At 37.7% G+C, this 20,128-nt stretch overlaps 1 protein-coding gene and 1 pseudogene across 6 annotated transcripts in view; both read left to right on the top strand.

Moving 5' to 3' along the window:
* Positions 1 to 20,128, top strand: part of CCSER2 (coiled-coil serine rich protein 2) — a 172,768-nt gene that overhangs the window by 59,260 nt on the left and 93,380 nt on the right. For all 6 annotated transcript variants that reach the window (XM_003929945.4, XM_003929946.4, XM_074382194.1 and 3 more), the window contains one exon: positions 18,908 to 18,998. In XM_003929945.4, coding sequence (XP_003929994.2) covers positions 18,908 to 18,998 — 91 coding nt within the window. The remainder of the gene's footprint in view (positions 1 to 18,907; positions 18,999 to 20,128) is intronic.
* Positions 494 to 2,357, top strand: LOC104651725 (transportin-1 pseudogene; annotated as a pseudogene).

Here is a 20,128-nt window from a genome sequence, read left to right as displayed (position 1 = left end):
AGGGTATCCAGAGATGGAGTCTGCACAGATAGAGAGAGAGGGCTCCCACATTGCTGTTGGAGGGGATCCCAGAGAGGGAAATCCATATAGGTAAGGGAGTAGGGGGAATTTAACCCCGGAGTTAACTCCAGCCCCATTCAAGTTCTTGTCCAGTGAAAGAAGTTTTTTCCAGACTTCCTCTGGAGTGATTGTTCTTCAACTCTGATGCTGGATTGGCTGCCTGGCTCACAGTAGAGCCCCTTCTTTCAAGGCTTTTGGCGGGCTTTCTAAACAAAGGAAGCTTACTTGGGCTTTCTACCTTTCTAACTTTGCTGGTGAAGGGCTTTCTACCTTTCTAACTTTGCTGGTGAAAGTTAAAGAACTCTAGTTCCCAGATGGGAATGAAGGCAGGTTGGGCGTGTTACTGGGAAGTTCTTGCCTTTGAAACCACGCCCATTGTGGACTTGGGTAGAGAAGTTAATGTAGTCCCTCAAATCAGTCTATCGTCAGTAGGATGTTGCACATTGATTCTTTTACTGAATTTCACACTGATTCTTTTACTGAGACACTGTTTGCATTGGCTGGTGATGAAGAACCAGAGGTATGGAAAAATATGTGCCTAGCACTTGTGATGTTGCTCAAAGTTCAAATGGATTGTCTGCTTCCTTACATGCATAGTATAGTTGAGTACATCCTACAGGTGACTCAAGATGAAGATGAAAATGTGGCTTTAGAAGCCTGTGAATTTTTGCTAACTTTAGCTGAATAGCCATTACGCAAAAATGTACTTGTAAGGTATCTTCCTAAGTTGATTCCTGTGTTATTGAATGGCATAAAGTATTCAGATATAGATACTGTCCTATTTAAGGATGATGTTGAAGAAGACAAGATGATTCCTGATAGTGAACAGCATATACGGCCACATTTTCACTGATCAAGGACAGTGGCCGAGCAGCATGATGAAGATGGAATTGAAGATGAAGACAATGTTGATGATGATACAATTTCTGACTGGAATCTAAGAAAATGTTCTGCTGCTACCCTACGTGTTCTTGCAAATGTGTATCATGATGAACTACTGCCACGTATTTAGCCCCTTTTGAAAGGTTACTTTTTCATCATGAATGAGTTGTTAAAGAATCAGGCATCTTGGTTTTAGGAGCCATTGCTGAAGGTTGCATGCGGGCGTGATTCCGTACTTGCCTGAGCTTATTCCTCACCTTATTCAGTGCCTCTTTGATAGGAAGGCTCTTGTGTGTTCCATAACATGCTGTACTCTTAGCCACTATGCATACTGGGTAGTCAGCCAGCCACCAGACACGTACCTGAAGCCATTAATGACAGAATTGCCAAAGTGCATCTTGGATAGCAACAAGAGAGCACAAGAAGCTGCCTGCAGTGCCTTTGCTACACTAGGAAGCTTGTACAGCCTGGCTTCCTTCTGTACTGTGAACCTGTGTATCAGTGTTGTATAAACCTAGTACAGAAGACACTTGCACAAGCCATGCTAAACAGTGCTCAACCAGATCAGTCTGATGCTCTAGATAAATACTTTATGATAGTGGCTCTTGATTTACTGAGTGGCCTGGCTGAAGGACTTGGAGGCAACGTTGAACAGCTAGCTGGTAGCCCGAAGTAACATCCTAACACTAATGTATCCTAACACTAGTGCATGCAGGATAAAATGCCAGAAGTTCAACAGAGTTCTTTTGCCCTATTAGGTGACCTCACAAAAGCTTGCTTTCAGCATGTTAAACCTTGTATAGCTGATTTCATGCCAATATTGGAAACCAGCCTAAATCCAGAATTCATTTCAGTCTGCAACAATGCCACAAGGACAATTGGAGAAAGTTCCATTCAAACGGGTATAGAGATGCAGCCTTATATTCTATGGTGTTGCACCAGCTTGTAGAATTAACAGACCCAATACCACAAAGTTGTTAGAGAATACAGCAATAACAACTGGTCATCTTGGTTACATTTATCCTCAAGAGGTGACTCTGATGCTACAGCAATTTATAAGACCCTTGTGCACCTCTCTGAGAAACATAAGAGACAATGAGGAAAAGGATTCACCCTTCCATGGAATTCGTACTATGATCAGTGTGAATCTCGGTGTAATCCAAGATTTTACATTTTTTTGTGATGCTGTTGCGTCATGGATTAACCTAAAAGATGATCTCAGAGACATGTTCTGTAAGATCCTTCATGGATTTAAAAATCAAGTTGGTGCTGAAAATTGGAGGTGTTAATCTGACAGTTTCCTCTTTCCTTAAAAGAGCGTCTTGCAGCTCTTTATGGTGTTTAATCTAATAGACTTAAGCTGCAGTCCCAAAATTAAGGGTCCTTCAGTCTTGGAGACTATGGGGGAGCCTCTGTAGCCAGGGAAAATGTTAACGGGTGGGGGGGGGGGGTGGGCGGGTAAACCAGTAGGGACTACAATATGTAAAATCACAACCCTGCTGAGAGGGGTGGGAGGGAGCTTTTGCTGTCAAGTCTTTGTTGGGATACGTTTTAACATCTGGAACTTTTGTGGGTGGAAGTATGTCTCCAATTACAGCTCCACACTGGATTTGAAGAAGCAAAAAAAAAAAAAAAAAAAAAAAGTCTGTTCAGTCTACTCACAAAACAGAACATTGTGGAATATTATGGGGAATTGTACCAAAGCAAGAATCATCTAAATGTTGCATAGGGACAAGAAAGAGAAACATTTCTATAGTGTACAATAAAGGAAACCTAAGAATGGGAGTTACAAATACTAAGGAAGCTTTTTTTTTTTAAATTAAAAATTTTTTTTATATAAGTTTTTCCACACGATAGGGCCTTGTTTTGCATGTTGATGAAGAACTATACAAACAAAGTTAATATAGGTTAAAATCAGCTTGCCTTCCCATAGGAGTAGCAGGTTCTTGGAAGCTGCAATTTAAGATACCCCAAAAAGTTAGAAATAAAACAAGCATAAACAATGAAGTACCCTGTGGAATGCCAAATGAGTCACTCCTTTTACCTTTTTTGGGGTGGGGAGAGAGGGAGGAATAAATGGGGTAGGGCATATCAAACTAAAGATGACATCTTAATTTTGCTTTGAACATTAATGTAACATGTATAAGTTTGATGGTTGTACTTCATCACATTTAATTTCTAGGCCAAGATGTTATTTTTTAAGGTGCAGGCATGCATTCTGGCTCACAGTGGTTGAAAGTAATTTAAATTAGTGGGAAAGTAGCATGGTTGCATCACATAGAGAGATTGATATTCATTTACCTATGTTGTGCCAGTTTGTGTTGCAGTTTACCAATTCGTTACAGCCTTGCATTTAAAGTTCCTTTTTAAGATTTGTGAATTTTATTTTTATTAAGAATATAGATATATAAAGTAACTATAGTTTACAGCTAGGCCTTGAAATGTCTTCTTTAGGATATGTTAGGAATAAGATTGATACTGTATTGTGTGTAACCTGCACAGTGTGGAAAGCTGATATACCTGTGCAAAATCTTTGCCTCTGTGCTGTCAATGTGGTGTGCTTTTTGCGTGGTTATATGCTACTAGTGATTTTATCAAAACTTCTAAAATTTAAATTACAAGGTAAAAGATCTGTAAAAGGCTGCATAAATGTTAGTTGGCACATAAAGACAATTGTAGAAGTTGAAAAATGATTGCTGTATTTCAGTGTTTATTCCCACTCAACATACCACCTTCTAAGCTTCCTTTTTTTTTTTTTTTTTTTTTTTTTTTTTTGTTCAAAGCATGGTCTTAAAGATATGTTTAAGTTAATGGATGTAATTCCTACACTGTATTTTGTGCATGTTGTGGCCCTCTGTGCCCTAGATATATGCACACAGGGTGCAAATTAAAAGCTGCAGAGTGAAAGTTGGTTTGGATCCTCTTCATTTTATTTGTTTAGCTTTTCTGTTATTTTTCTCTACTTACATATATTTCTGTGAATAAATCCTTGTTAAATTAACCTTAAAAAAAGTTAAAGGTACTGTTTAGTATTTTTCACTTAGTTTTCTATACACATTATGACATAACCTGTTTACAAAATAAGTTTCTAAGGCATCACATGTCATAATAGCAAGCTACAAGTAACTAAAACGATGATGCTTGCATAGATGTGGTAGTGGAGGGACAGCTTACAGAAAGTTGAGATGGTCCTAATGTAGGTAAATAGAAATCTCAAACTGATAATTGATACTTTCAGGTACGCTTTGACATTGAATGACAAAATTTGAAAGAATAGAAGGAAGCTTCTATTCCAACTCCAGTAGTGAATCTTTCATGTCCATTTAATTATCAGTATAGATCCTTTTTTGTCCTATTAATAGAACGTTTATGTTTTAAGAAAAGTTTATGAAATGCAGTTGTTGTGATTCTTTAAACAGATTTATATTTTTCTTTCTTCAGAAGTAATGTTTCTTATAGATTAAGTATCTTACAATATGAATATCAGTTCAGTAATTCTTGAGCTTCTATTTTCCAGATATATTCTTAATTTCTTAGGTCGTTGAGGTGGATAAGAGTGTCCTTGTCATTAATTAGTTCAAAATCTTGTTTGATAGGCCGATAAATTATAAACACATGATTATAGTATGAATTTATAAATTATTAGTATGCATGTGGTCTTGAAATAACAAAATGAAAGGTGTGTCTGTGTCAGGGAGTCATTCAGAAGCTTTTGAAGAGGAAGTTAACATCTGAGTTGGGTGTTGAAGAATGAATGCAAGTTTTATCAATTGACCAAGGAAATTAGAGGATGAACATTTTAGCATAGGGAACAGCATGTACAGCATGTGAGTGTATCACAAAATCATGATGTGTGAGAGAGGAATATCAGCATTGCTAAGAATATGGTGTGTTGGGTAGAGGGTAGTTAGAAATGACCCCAGGGAAATAAAGACGGTGGAAAGGAAGGAAAATTCAGTATCTCAAACTGAAAGGACAAATGATATTTATAAATCAGATTTTTAAAATAAGAAAGATATAACATTAAATATTATCAATATTTCTGTATCAGCTCTTCATACACACTTCCCATCTATGTATGAGACCATAGAGTATTTTTTTCTGAACATTTTTTCTCATAAAAATGAAGTTACTGGATTATCTAAACTCCTTCTTGATCAAAGCCTGTGCTACAGAGAAAAAGTCAGTGAACTTAAAATTAATTTATTCATAAACAGAGAGCAGACTGAGTGCAGTGGATCACACCTGTAATTCCAGCACTTTGTGAGGCTGAGGTGGTAGGATTACTTGAGCCCAGGAATTTGAGACCAGCCTGAGCAATGTGGCAAGACCCCATCTGTACAAAATACTATAAAATTAGCTGAGCATGGTGGCATATGCCTGTGGTTCCAGCTACTTGGTTCCAGCTACTTGGGAGGCTGACGTGGGATCATCACCTGAGTCCAGGAGGTTGAGGCTGCAATGAGCCATGATTGCGCCATTGCCCTCTAGCCTGGGTGACGGAGCAAGACCCTGTCTTAAAAACAAAAACAAATCAACAACAACAAAAAAACCACAAAAGAACACAGTGTAATTTATTCCTTTTACCTAGCATAGGACCTGGCATAGAGTAGATGTATAATGAGAAATATTTTTGGAGAAAATATTGAATTATGTGATTTGGATCAAGTAGCTATTAAAAAATTGTTATAGTTAATGAGGACACTGAAGCTAAGAGTCTTTCACTGATTGAATGAATTTTAGAAGTTGTTGAAGTTGCTCTTCTAGCCTGAATGAATAATTAAGTATTTTTCAATTTAGGCTATTCTGTTTTATTGTCCTTTGGTGATTGAAAGCATTGCCTTCAGGCTCTTCAACTTCTAGTGGCATTTAGGTGGTACTTCCATAATCTTTGATGCCTTTTCTGGTCTTGGGAGTCCGGCAACCTGTATTAGTAGAAGCTGCCAGCTTGGTAGCTTCAGTTGAGTTGCATGGAGACACAGAAGGGAAAGTTGGTCTGTTGAACCTCTTTTTACCTTTTAGTACATGGGTGAAGGAGAAAGTAGCGTAAGAACATTAGACCAACCATTGGGAAACCCAGATTTCAACCGTAGCTGTATAATTAGTATCTCATATGACATAATGTGTAGAGTTCTTCCCCCATGAGAGGTTGCATCAACTGATTGGAGCCTTTTCCCAGCTCTGAAATTCTCATTTCTTTCCCCTTCCTCTGGAACTTTATTTACTCTTTCCTTGTTTTTTTCTTCCTTGCTAGATGAATTGGGAACATTGTTTTGAAAATACATTCCCTCTGCATGAATTCCTTTTTTTTAGTTTTACTTTAAGTTCTGGAATACAGATGCAGAATGTGCAGGTTTGCTACAGAGGTATACATTTGCCATGGTGGCTTGCTGCACCTGTCCACCTGTCCTCTAGGTTTAAGCCTCACATGCATTAGATATTTGTCTTAATGCTCTCCCTCCCCTTGACCCACCCCCCAATAGGCCGTGGTGTGTGATATTCCACTCCCTTTGTCCATTTGTTCTCATTGTTGAGTTCCCACTTATGAGTGAGACATGCAGCGTTTGGTTTTCTGTTCTTGTTTTAGTTTGCTGAGAATGATGGCTTCTAGCTTCATCCATGTCCCTGCAAAGGACTTGAACTCATTTTTTTTTTATGGCTGCATAGCATTCCATGGTATATATGTGGCACATTTTCTTTATCCAGTCTGTCATTGATGGGCATTTGGGTTGGTTCCAGTCATTGCTATTGTGAACAGTGCCTCAATAAACATGTGAGCATGTGCCTTTATAGTAGAATTATTTATAATCCTTTGGGTATATACCCAGTAAGGGGATTGCTGGATCAAATGGTATTTCTGGTTCTAGATCCTTGAGGAATTGTCACACCATCTTCCACAATGGTTTAGCTAATTTATAGTCCCACCAACAGTGTAGAAGCATTCCTATTTCTCCACATGCTCTCCAGCGTCTGTTGTTTCCTGACCTTTTAACAATCACCATTCTAACTCGTGTGAGATGGTATCTCATTGTGGTTTTGATTTGCATTTCTCTACTGACCAGTGATGAGGAGCTTTTTTTCATATGTTTGTTGGCTGTATAAATGTCTTCTTTTGAGAAGCGTCTGTTCATATCCCCACTTTTGGTGGGGTTGTTTTTTTCTTGTAAATTTGTTTAAATTTCTTGTAGATTCTGGAGATTAGCACTTTGTCACATAGATTGCAAAAATCGTGTCCCATTCTGTAGGTTGCTTGTTCACTCTGATGATAAGTTATTTTGCTGTGCAGAAGCTCTTTAGTTTAATTAGGTCTTTGAAAAGATCAATAAAATTGATAAACATTTAGCAAGACTGACAAAAGCATAGTGAAAGAAAGATTACAGGGTTGAAGGATAAAGATACTGCTACAGATTCCACAGACATTAAAAAGATAATGAGAGAAAACTATGAGAAACTCTTTTTTTTTTTTTTTTGATACGGAGTTTCGCTCTTGTTACCCAGGCTGGAGTGCAATGGCGCGATCTCGGCTCACCACAACCTCCGCCTTCCGGGTTCAGGCAATTCTCCTGCCTCAGCCTCCTGAGTAGCTGGGATTACAGGCATGCACCACCATGCCAGCTAATTTTTTGTATTTTTAGTAGAGACGGGGTTTCACCATGTTGACCAGGCTGGTCTCGATCTCTTGACCTCGTGATCTACCCGCCTTGGCCTCCCAAAGTGCTGGGATTACAGGCGTGAGCCACCGCAACCGGCCGAGAAACTCTTAAGCACAAATTTTACTAGTTGAGTGCACCAATTCCTTAAAAACAAAAACTACTAAACTTCGCCCAAGTTGAAATAGATAATTTGAATAGCCCTATAATTATTAAAGAATTTGCTTTAATAATTAGAGAAAAAAAATCCAAAAAAAACCTCCTTGTCCATATGGTCTCACTGGCCAATTTTACCAAACAATTAATGAAGAAATAACTTCCAGAAAGTGAAAAAGGGAGAGATAGTCCCAATTTATTTTACAAATCCAGCAATAACTTCACACTAAAACCAAACAAAGAAATTATATGAAAAGGAAACTACAGGTCAGTATCCCTCATTAACATTGTAGTGCATGCTTGTAATTTTATGTGGCTTCAGCAGCCATTTCGAGTGCACGTTTAGCTTTCTAGTGTCAGAGGCAGGCTATAGTCGCCCTTGACACAGTTTCTAGTTCTATACCGCACCCAAATGACAAGCTGGTGGCCAGAGGTAAAAATTGAGAGCCCATGACTCCTGCCTAGCAGACAGGGTTCTTCTCTTTCCCTCAGCTTGCTTTAAATGAACCATTCAGTCATTATATTTGCCTAGGAACTTAAAGTGACCACACCCTGTTTCCCAATACTACTACTAGTTACCAAAATCTCTCTTTCTCTCTGCCTACCTGTGCTCCGTGTGTGGCTTCAAAGCATTCCCTGTATGCTTCAGGATCTATAAGTACTAAAAACTCTTTAAACTTTCACATTGTGGTTATATCATTGAAGCCATGTCCACAATCTGACCCATAACTGCAGTGCCTACCCTGAAGGGACCCATGCAAGTGAACCCTGTGAGTACTCTTTTATCTGGGCCTCTGGTGGCTGCTGGTGACAGTAGCTACCAGCTTGTGTTGACAGAGAAACCTGAAGAGTTTTATTCAAAATAAAGATAGTCTTAAAAGTCTTAATATCAGCAAATGAAACTATGATATAAAAGCAAAACAAAAATATAATGTCGGAAAGTTGAAACCAACGTGTAAAACAATGAAACAAAACAAAAAACACTATTTATTTGCCAAGTGGGCTTGTCCTAGGAATGCAAGATTAAAAAAATCAGTCAGTATAGTCTATCATGTTAACAGTTTTATGGGAAAACAAATCTTAACAATTGGTGGAAAAAAACATTTCATTTAGCAAAATATAACATCAATTAATGACGTTTGTCAAACTAATAGAAAAGAACTTCCTCAGCCTTACAAAGGGTATATTTAAAACACCTACAGCTAACATTATGTTAGTGCTAATGAAGAAACATAAAATGCTTTTCTCCTAAATTTGAGAACAAGACAAATATGTCCATTCTCATTACTCTTATTTAATATAGTTCATGAAGTTCAGCTGGTGTTATAAGCCAAGAGAAAGAAAGAAAAGGGATTTTTGTTTTCAGATGACATTATTGTCTCCATGGAAGACTCAACATAGTTAAGTTGTCATTTCTTCCTAAATTTCTAAAGGCTTAATGCAAGTTTTTCATCATAACCCTAAAATACTTTTTTATAGATATAGGTAGTACTTTTTTATAGATATAGGTAGGCTTATTCTAAAATTTATATAAAAAAAGCAAAGGAACAGAGTAGCTTACACAATTTTGAAAAATAAGAATCAAGTGGCAAGAATTACTCCACCTAGTATGAAGACTTAATAGTTACAATAATCAAGAGACTGTAGTATTGGCAGAAGCATAGAAACAGAGATCAGTGGAATGGATTAAAGAATCCTGAAGTAGACCTACACAATTTTAATAAATAGTACTGAAATAATTGGATATCCATAGGTAAAACAAAATAAATCTCAACCTAAACCTCTTACCACCTATTAAAATTAATTCAGAATGGATCACTGATCATATAAAATGTAAACTATGAAACTTTAAAAGAAATATAGAATAAAATAATTAGGAACTAGGGCTAAGCAAAGAGTTCGTTGATATTAAAAACATCCATAAGAAAAAAATTGACAAATTTAGACCTCATTAAAATTAAAAATGTTTGCATTGCAAAAACTCTGTTAAGAGGATGAAAACAAGATACAGAGTGGGAGAAAAACTTTGCAAACCATGTATCTGACAAAGTTCTCATCCAAAATATCTAACAAACAAGTCCAACAATAAAAAATACACAAGCAATTTAATTAGAAAAGGAGTAAAAGACTTTGACATTTCACCAAAGATGAGATACAGATGAGAAATAAGGACATGGAAAGACATTTGTTATAATTAACCCATAGGAAATTGCAAATTAAAATCATATTCTACATACCTATGGAATGACCAATATAAAAAATTGTGATAATAACAAATGCTGGTGAAAATGCCAAGAAACAACATTTCATATATTTCTGGTGGAATTAAAATGATTCAGCTGGAAAATATATATATAAATGGTGTAAGCTAAATAAATTGGGCTGGAAAAAGCCTCTTTGCACTCTAGAAGATAACAAATAAGAGACAGAGTTTGTCTTTGTTCAGCGTATGGAAAATAACTTAAGAGTTACAGATTTAGAGAGAGAACATACCTTGAATTCATTTCTAAACCAATAATCTTTGAAAATAGAGTTGTCATCTTCACTTTCTGGTTCTGATCATGAGGGAATAAGACTAGGTTTAAATTTAACATTCATTACCCAGGTTGCTGTGTAGCCAGATGCCAAAGGGTCACATCCTGTGGGCACACAAGGAGCCATCTCTGTTCTGATTTTATTAAACTCCCCTGAAACCCACAGGATGCACAAGGAGCTTCATCCCTTGATCCTCAGTATCAAATAACTGTAATTTCACCATGCCAACCCCATAGAAACAAACTTACCCCTCCACTTCCTTTGTTGATGGGGAAGCAGATTGGGGAGTATCCTCAGCTTACTAACAAGGTTGTTTAGGTTGTCTTCCTATTCCTTTGACTGATTGCTCCCGTTTTCTTGATTTTAAATGTGGTTTAATATTGGACAAGATTAGTCATGCAAATACTTAAAATGGAGTGGCCAGGAAGTAAGCACATGCCACTGGGACAAACTGGATGTGGAGTTCAAGCTGCTTGATTTTGTTTCACATTAAATGAAATTAGTGCTTGTTTAGGACAAAACTGGTGGGCCACCACAGTTGAGCATATTTGCCCAGTTAGCTACTGAATGTGTGTTGTGTTTTGATTAGATCATTGTCCTCAAAGGGCAATTAAAGTTTGACTTAAAAAAAAAAAAAAAAAACAAAAAAAAAAAACACTGCATTCCTGTAACTAATAAGTGAATTTAACAATGTTGCAAGATACAAAGTCAACACACACAATTCTTGTTTCTTTATATAATCAATGACTAGTTATAAACTTGAGTTAATATAACAATGTTGTTTATAACATCTACAAAAACACTTAGGTATAAATCTAACAAAGTCTATACTGAAGAGTATAGGGAGATTATGAAAGAAATTAAAGAAGATCTAGGTAAAATAAGACCTATATAAATACATAAAGTCATGTGGTGTTCATGGATTGGAAGACTCCGTGTAGTGAAGATATCACTCTACCCCAAAGTGATGTGATACCTATCAGAATCCCAGCAGGGATACCAATCTGTTTTGTTGGAAAAGCAGAACAAAGCTGGAGGAATTGTACTAACCCATTTTAAAGCTACAGTAATCAGGATACTGTAATATTGGCAAAGTGACAGTCAGGTCAATCAGTGGAACATAATAGAGACTCCAGAAAAGAAACTGAACTACATAAAGATGGCTTGTTGATCTTTGACAGAGCTGTAAAAGAAATTCAGTAGAGAAATCTTTCAACAAATGTTGTTGGAACTATTTGATCATTCATATATTAAAAAACAAAAAATGAACTTTCACTATAATTTCACATCTTATACAAAGATTATTCTAAAATGAACCTTTGATGTAATTGTAATGTGTAAAACAGTAAGAAAACCTATTTTTAAAATACTGTGACCTGGGGATTAGATGAAAGTTATTAGAAATTATGCCAAAAGCATGATCCATAAAAAAAATTAACTGGATTTCATTAAATTAAAAATTTTTCTTCTACCAAAGACACTGTCAAGAAACAATAAAAAGTTAAATTACAAACTGGGAGAAAACATCTGTGACTCACATATCTGTGAAAAGACTTTTATCTAGAATGTATAAAGAACTCTTAAAAATCAACAATTTTTTTTGTCCAAAATAAAACCTCAGCTGGCTCTGAAAAGAAAAAAAAAAAAGGTCAACAATAAGTACGTAGACAACCCAAATTAAAAAATGTATAAAGACCTGAATAGACACTTTACCAAAAAGGATGAGTGGCACATAAACATGTGAAAGTATGTTCAGTGTCATTAGCAAATTCAGGCCATGCTGAGATACTACTGCGCACATATTAGAAGAGCTAAAATAAAAGATTGCTGACAGTGGTAAGGGCTGGTGAGGATGTGGAGCAACTAGAAGTCTCATTCATTGCTGGTATGTGAAACGTTACAGCAACTCTGGGCAATGACCTAGCAGTTTCTTAGGAAGCAAATAGACACTCAATGTATCATCTAGCAGTCTTACTCCTGGGTATTTACCATAGAGAAATGAGAGTTTATATTCACACAACAACTTACATGCATGCTTATAATAACTTCATGTATAGTAGCTAAAAACTAGAAAGAATCAAAATATCCTTTAGTTAGTAAATTGATACACAAACTGTACATACGCAATGAAATGCTAAGCAATAAAAAGAAACCCGTGAATCATAAAGGCATTAAGCTGAGTGAATGAAGTCATTCTCAAAATGTTGCACGCTGTATGATTCCGTTTATATGATATTTCTTGAAAGGCAAAACTATGGTGATAGAGAACAGATCAGTGTTTGACAGAGGTTATGGATGAGAGGAGAGTGTAACTATATCTGGATAGTATGAGGAACTTCTTCAAGAGTGAAGAAACTGTTCTGCATCCTAATTGTGTAGGTGTTTATACATCTATTTGTGCTTTAAAATTTATAAACCATACCCCCCAAAATTAATTTTACAGTATGGTAATTAAACTAATAATGGTGTCATTCATCAGAAACATTTATAGTGTTTCTGACACTCAAATTTCTAGTGAAGGAGAAATGTGTGAAGGAAGCACTGAAACACCATCTCACAGTTCACTCTTTGAATAGAAATGTGTTCTCAATGTTCAAGGAGGTTCTGTGGTAAACCTGCTCTTATGTGCTCAGAGTTTTAATTCCATTGGGTCTTATGGGAAGCCTCTGGAAGCCAGAGAATATACACATTTTGGTTTTCATTGTCATACTCTGAACAAATGATTGCATTTGAATGGTCTACTAAGAAAAACATGTCTATATGGATGTTGGCTCCCAATAAGTGCAGGACTGCCGGTTAGAGAAAGAGGCTGCCACGACAAACAAGGAATAGAAACTCTTCCCCACATTAATCAATTTCTGCACTACATGGTTTCCTCTCTTCCTATAAAAATGCAGTTTCTAAGCTGGTGAAGAAAAATTAGAATAAGTTAATTTTTCTTTCTCCCGTTACCCGAACCCCCACTTCAATTCTAAGGTTATCTGTGATGTAACTCTTCTTAAAATCTGATGTTAAACATAGACCTTCCCAAAAAATGGGCAAGGGAAGAACTGCCTAAAGCAGATGTTGGAATTCAGTAATCCTGCTGTATGATTTTTTTTGGTCAAACTTACTGTTCAACATCTTTTAGTTGTCATCTGTTGGTAATGACTCCCACACTTTAAATCTCTTTGCTTAACTCTAGACCCCTATATTCAATTGTCCTTTGGATTTGTCTTCTCAAAGATGCAGTATGCACATCAAAATAATTGGATTTCAAAACTATGTATTCTTTTTTTTGGGGGGGGCGGGGGACAGAGTCTTACTTTGTCACCCAGGCTGGAGTACAATGGCGCAATCTCTGCTCAGTGCAACCTCCGCCTCCTGGGTTCAAGTGATTCTCCTGCCTCAACCTACCGAGTAGCTGGGATTACAGGCATGCGCCACCACTCCTGGCTAATTTTTGTATTTTTAATAGAGACGGGGTTTTACCATGTTGGCTAAGCTGGTCTTGAACTCCTGTCCTTGCACCTCCGCCTCCCAAGGCGCTGGTATTCCAGGCATGAGCCACCACACGTGGCTAAAACTATGTATTCTTCTTTTTTTTTTAATTGTACTTTAGGTTCTGGGGTACATGTGCTGATCATCCAGGATCGTTGCATAGGTACATACTTGGCAAGGTAGTTTGCTTTCTGTAGCTGGAAGCATCGCCCCATCACCTGTACTGGCATTTCTCCCCTTGTTATCCATTCTAGCTTCCCTACCCCCTGCTCTGTCCCTCCCTTAGCACACCGCTCCCCCCCCGCCCCCCGCCTCCACCGACCCCAGTGTGTAATGCTCCCCTCCCTGTGTCCATGTGTATTCTTTTATGTTCTACCAGATCTGGCCTTCCTTTTTGGTTTTGCTTCATTTGTTTATTTATTTGTTTGTTTAATCTTTTACAGCTTTATTGAGGTTGACATTCCTTTTTTGTTTTGCTTCAGTCATTTGTTTTATTCATGTGTTTAATCTCTTCCAGCTTTATTGAGGTTGGCCTTCCTTTTTTATGCTTTATTTCAGTTAATACGCATCATACATTTGTTTTTCAAGCCAGGAACTAAGAAGTCATCCATGACTTCTTGCTTACTTCTCAGTTAACTTTCATCCTATAGATTCTGAACTCCTCATTATGCTTCAAAACTGCTTATTCTTTGTTCTCACTGACACTAATTAATATCAGGCCACTGTTATATGCCACATGGATTCTGCAATAGCGAAAAAACTGGTTTTTCTGTCTCCCTTAAATCTATTCCCTACATTGCAGCCAGAATAATACTTCTCTAATGTGTTTCTCAATTTGTTGCTTTTTAAAACTCTTTAGTCTTGTTTACCTGGGCATATCCTGTACCCAGATGAGTGCTTTGCATATATTGATATTTGTGTTTGTAAATTATTGAGAATGTATATTCTGAATCAATGCCTAGCCCCCCCCCCCCCCAAATTGGCTGGCTGCCAAGACTGATGGTACCACACATATACCAGAAATGTTTAAAAAGACTTAACTCACAAAGTGAGACTTTCTGGGGAGAACAAGGCAGTCACCCACACTGGTTCAGAATGGTTTGCGTGGAGGGAAGGGCGGGTGGCACTGATATTTGTCGTGGTTGGTGAATGGACTGGGTTGAAGGTTCCCACAGGCAGGCTGGGTTTGTGTGGTTTCAAATTCCCCAGTGGTTTCAGGACTTAACCCAACATGAAATTTTACTTATTATAAAAGCCCTATGTTCTTTTTATATAAAGGAAAATTTAATACAGAAAAGTAAAAAGAATATAAAAAACATAAATATGTGCTTATATTCTCACATACTGGAAAATTATAATTGTCCTTCAGTTTATCACCTTGCTTGGTAAATATTCTTCCCTTTATTTTGAACCTATGTGTGTCTTTGTATGTGAGATCGATTTCTTGAAGACAGCATATTGATGGGTCTTGGCTAATTATTTAGCTTGCCATTCTGTGTCTTTTAACTGGGGCATTTAGCCTATTTACATTTAAGGTTAGTATTGTTGTGTGTAAATTTGATCCTGTTATCATGATGCTAACTGGTTATTTTGCAGACTTGTTTATGTAGTTGCTTCATAGTGTCACTGGTCTGTGTACTTCAGTGTGCTTTTGTAGTAGCTGGTAATGGTTTTTTCTTTTCCATATTTAGTGCTTTCAGGAGCTCTTGCAAGGTAGACTGGCGATGGGTGATGATGTATTCCATCAGCATTTGTTTCCTGAAAAGGATCTTATTTCTGTTTTGCTTATGAAGCTTAGTTTGACTGGATATGAAATTCTGGATTGGAAATTCTTCAAGAATGTTGAATTTTGTGCCCCAGTCTCTTATGACTTGTAGGGTTTCCACTGAGAAGTCTGCTATTAGTCTGATTGGCTTTCCTTCGTAGGTGACCTGGCTTTTCTCTCTGGCTGCCCTTAACTTTTTGTTTTGTTTTGTTTTGTTTTCATTTTAATTTTGAGAATCTGATGATTATATGTCTTGGGGTTGATCTTCTCATGGAATATCTTATTGGGGTTATCTGCAGTTTCTGAATTTGAATGTTGGCCTGTCTTGCTACATGGGGGAAGTTCTTCGGGATGATATCTTGAAGTATGTTTTCCAAGTTGATTCCATTCTTCCTATCTTTCAGGTATCCGAATCAGTTATAGGTTTGGTTTCTACATAATTCCATAGTTCTTGGAGATTTTGTTTATTTATTTTCATTCTTTTTTCTCTACAGTTATTTTGTTTTTGTAAGATAGTCTTCAGGCTCTGAGATTCTTTCCTTTGCTTGGTCTGTTTTGCTGCTGATACTTGCGATTATATTGGGAAGTTCTCATGTTGCCTTTCAGTTTCATCAGGTCATTTAAGTTCCCCTCTCAACTGACTATTTTGACTGTCAGCTCCTGTATTGTTTGATCATTCTTAGCTTCTTTGCATTGGGCTACAACATGCTCCTTTAGCTCAGCGAAGTTTGTTATTTACCCACCTTCTGAAGCCTACTCTGTAGTTAAGCCATTCTCATCCCCAGCCCAGTTCTGTACCTTTGCTAGAGAGATGTTACAGTCATTTGCAGGAGAGGAGGCACTCTGGCTTTTTGAGTTTTCAGTGTTTTTGTGTTGTTTCTTTCTCATATTTGTGGGCTTATCTACCTTTGATCTTTGAGGTTGCTGACTTTTGAATGGAGTTTTTGTGGGATCTTCTTTGTTGATTTTGCTTGTTGTGGTTTTCTGTGTTTTTCTTTTACCAGTCAGGTTACTCTTCTAAAGAGCTGCTGGATTTGCTGGGGTTCCTCTTTAGACCCTAGTTGCCTCAGTTTTTTTTTCTCACCTAGACGTATCACCAGCGAAGCCTGTTAAACAGTAAAGATAGCAGCCTGATTCTTCCTCTGGAAACTCCCATCTCAGGGGTTACTGACCTGTTGGCAGCCCAGCTGCATCTGTAGGAGGTGCTGGAGACACCTATTGGGTGGTCTCATCCCTTCAGAAAAAATGGGATCAGGGATTTACTTAAACAAACAGTCTGGGCCAGGCGCGGTGGCTCACACCTGTAATCTCAGTGCTTTGGGAGGCTGAGGCAGGTGGATCATGAGGTCAAGAGATCAAGACCATCCTGGCCAACATGGTAAAACCCCGTTTCTACTAAAAATACAAAAATTAGCCGGTCGTGGTGGTATGAGTCTATAGTCCCAGCTACTTGAGATGCTGAGGCAGGAGAATCGCTTGAACTCGGGAGATGGAGGGGAGGTTGCAGTGAGCCGAGGTGGTGCCACTGCACTCCAGCCGGAGTGACAATGCAAGACTCCATCTGGAAAAAAAAAAAAGGAGCAGTCTGGCTGCCTTTTGGTAGTACAGATGTGCTGCGTTGTAGGGGACCCTTCCTTGTCCGGACTGTCTGGACTGTCCCAAGCCAGCAGACTGATCTACTGAGTTGACCAAATGGCAGAGATGGTGGCTGCCTCTCCTCCTGGGAACTCAGCCCTTCTCATGCAGACTCCAGCCTGTCACTGCTGGCTGGCTGGAATTCCAAGTCAGTGGGTCTTAACTTGTGAGGTGCCATGGAAGTGGGGCCTGAAGAACAACACTGCTTGGATCCTTGGATTCAGCCTTGCTCCTAGTGGTATGTAGGGACAAATCTGCCTTGCCAGGAATCCTGGGGCTAGAACATACAAAACTCCTGTATGTCTGTGTGTGCCCAAGTTGCTGCTCTACCTGGACGCCACACAGCTCTCTGTTTGGTGACTAGGGCTTATGAGAGGATCTCCTGATCTGGTTGCAAAGACTGTGGGAAAACCGTGGTTTCCCCAGGTTGGATTGCGCAATCACTCATCACTTCCCTTGGCTGCTGGTGGGGGTTCCTTTGGCCCTGCATTGCTCCTGGTGGACTGTTGTCCCACCTTGCCTTTCTTCATTCTCTATGGGTCAAGCTGTTTGTCTAGTCAGTTCCAATACAAGAACCTGGATATTTCAGTTGAAGGTGCTGAATTCACTCGCTGCTTACAGCCCTCTCTCTGAGTGCTGTAGACCATCGCTACTTTTAATTGGCCATCTTGGCACTCTCTCCTGTTTGCCTTAAATGTGTACAGTTTAACTGCATGTCAAATATTCTGCAATAGAGTTTTTAAAATGAAAAAAAAAATTTCCAGAGATTTTGTTTTTCAAATAATTTTTCTAGTTACTTTTAGTCTTTGGAGGGCCCAATAAAAAATTGGACATATTTGAATGGAACACCTGCCATAGGAAACAGTTTTAATTTTATTCATATTGTCTGAATAAAATAGATATTTCCCTTCCATAAGAGTTTTTCATTACCATGATGTCTTAGTCTTCTAAAAGTTTGTTGGACTTTTGATCTTTTTACTTATATATACTAATGAAAGGTCTTAGGATATTCGGATCCATTCTTGGATTGTAAGCACTCACCAGTGGGCTGTAGGTCAAACTGAGTTTATTACGTTAACCTTATTGTTTATTCAGTTCTTTAGGCTTCAGAACAGCAGTCTTTGAAAATAAAATGCTGCTTTTCTAAGAAGAGATAATAGCTAGTAAGATTGTAAATAAAAACCCAGCAGGGACTGCATATGCTTGTTAGAAAAGTCTAGTTCTATCACAGAAAAAGAATAAATTGAATCAAGCCAAGGAGGTGACAGGGTGCTAATGGTAGTAGGAGGTAGGTTTGGCACAAGAAAGTAAATGGACTAACCACATTGTTAAAGACTTGTTTTATTATTTATGCAAGTGGTCCAATCTCTAGAAATAATAAAACACAGCCTCTTACCTCTTATACCAGTTATGAATAAATTTTGGGCAATTCTTTACTATTTTTTATTCTTCAGTATCTTATCAGGGAAGGTGTTAAAAACATGGGCTTAAAGTTTTTAAATATGAAAATAAAAATCTGTTGGAGAGGAATACTAGGAAGGAGGAAGACTAGGAGAAGGATGTTATAAATAGCTTACTTAAACTAGTTGAATCTAGTTTTGTTTTAAAAAATGTAATTATTTTATTCTTACAGTGCAGACAGTGAGTAAATTCAGGATATCATAATAGTGATATTTTAAAAAATAATTGTTATATATATTCTTAGAGCTAAGTTCTAGTATATTTTTTACTGCTTTGTTCACAGGATATTTTGAATAATCTTGAATCATGTGACCTTGAGGATGATGACCTTATGCTCGATGTGGATCTACCTGAGGATGCACCTCTTGAAAATGGTAAGTTGAGATTATTGAACCTTCAGAGGTATATACTTAAGATAATTGACTGTAGCCAATTTGATATTTGTTACTTGCAGACTTCTTGATCTTAATGGAGACTTTCAGACTGAGAATCAGTCTAAAGTGATGTAAAATAGGTTCGTTCGAAAACTAACTTAAAACTTGATTTTGTAAGTCTTAGATACAATTCTGTATGATCCAATAACATTGTATACCATAAAGTCAGTTGCAGATTAAGAGTTTTCTTTTTTTCTGTGTACAAATACCCAGTTTTTACTCCCTTTATCTCATTTTGATTGTAAGAAGAAATGTATTTCAGAAACATACCATCTGACTTGTGAAACACTATAATATCTTAATCGGATATTTTATAAAGATTCTGGGAAAGTGATAACCTTCTGAATGAATCATTCTGTACATTTTACTCGGAATTCTAGTCTGTCTTTCTCTCTAGATCCCAGTAACTGCTGGGGTAAGACTTTAGATAATCCATATGGGAGACAGACCTTAGGTTCTCTTGCCTCCAATGACATAGCACTTGTAGGATTTTCTGTCTTAAGGACTGTTGTAGAACCAGAAACCAGCATAAAAAAGCCCTGGGGGCAAAGGTTGAAATAGGGATGCTTCTAGGAAGAGGGATAGCTTAAGAAATAAAAGAATTTCCTGTCAGTCAGAATTTGGCTGGTCTCACAAGCCTCCATGGGCTAGAGATAAAGTAAAAAGGGTGAGTGGGGTCCTTTTATCCATGGTGCTAGAAAAATGCAAGGAATATTTCAGAGAGGGGAGGTGTTTGTCTTAGTGCTTCACTGGGGTGTTAGTAGCCTGCTTTGCTACATTACTACCAGCTTATATTTGTCATATTGGTATGGCTTTTAGTTTTCCTGCCAGAATGTGATATAGCATTCTCAAAATCTCAGTGGCTTTCAAAATAAGCATTTATTTTTCTCATTCATGGATCTAAGGATTAGCTGGGAAGCTCAGGCCATGTGACTGGCTTTAGGTCTATTCCATGTTTCTTCATTTTGAGATCAGAAATACTTTGGGGTAGGTTGTTCTCATGACAGCAGAAATGCAACAGGTGAGCAGAAACATGCATATTTATGTCTCTTCAAGTCTTGGCTAAGAAC

This window comes from Saimiri boliviensis, chromosome 12, assembly GCF_048565385.1.
Source record: "Saimiri boliviensis isolate mSaiBol1 chromosome 12, mSaiBol1.pri, whole genome shotgun sequence".
Lineage (NCBI taxonomy): Eukaryota > Metazoa > Chordata > Mammalia > Primates > Cebidae > Saimiri > Saimiri boliviensis.
This window is presented reverse-complemented; position numbering and strand designations above follow the sequence as displayed.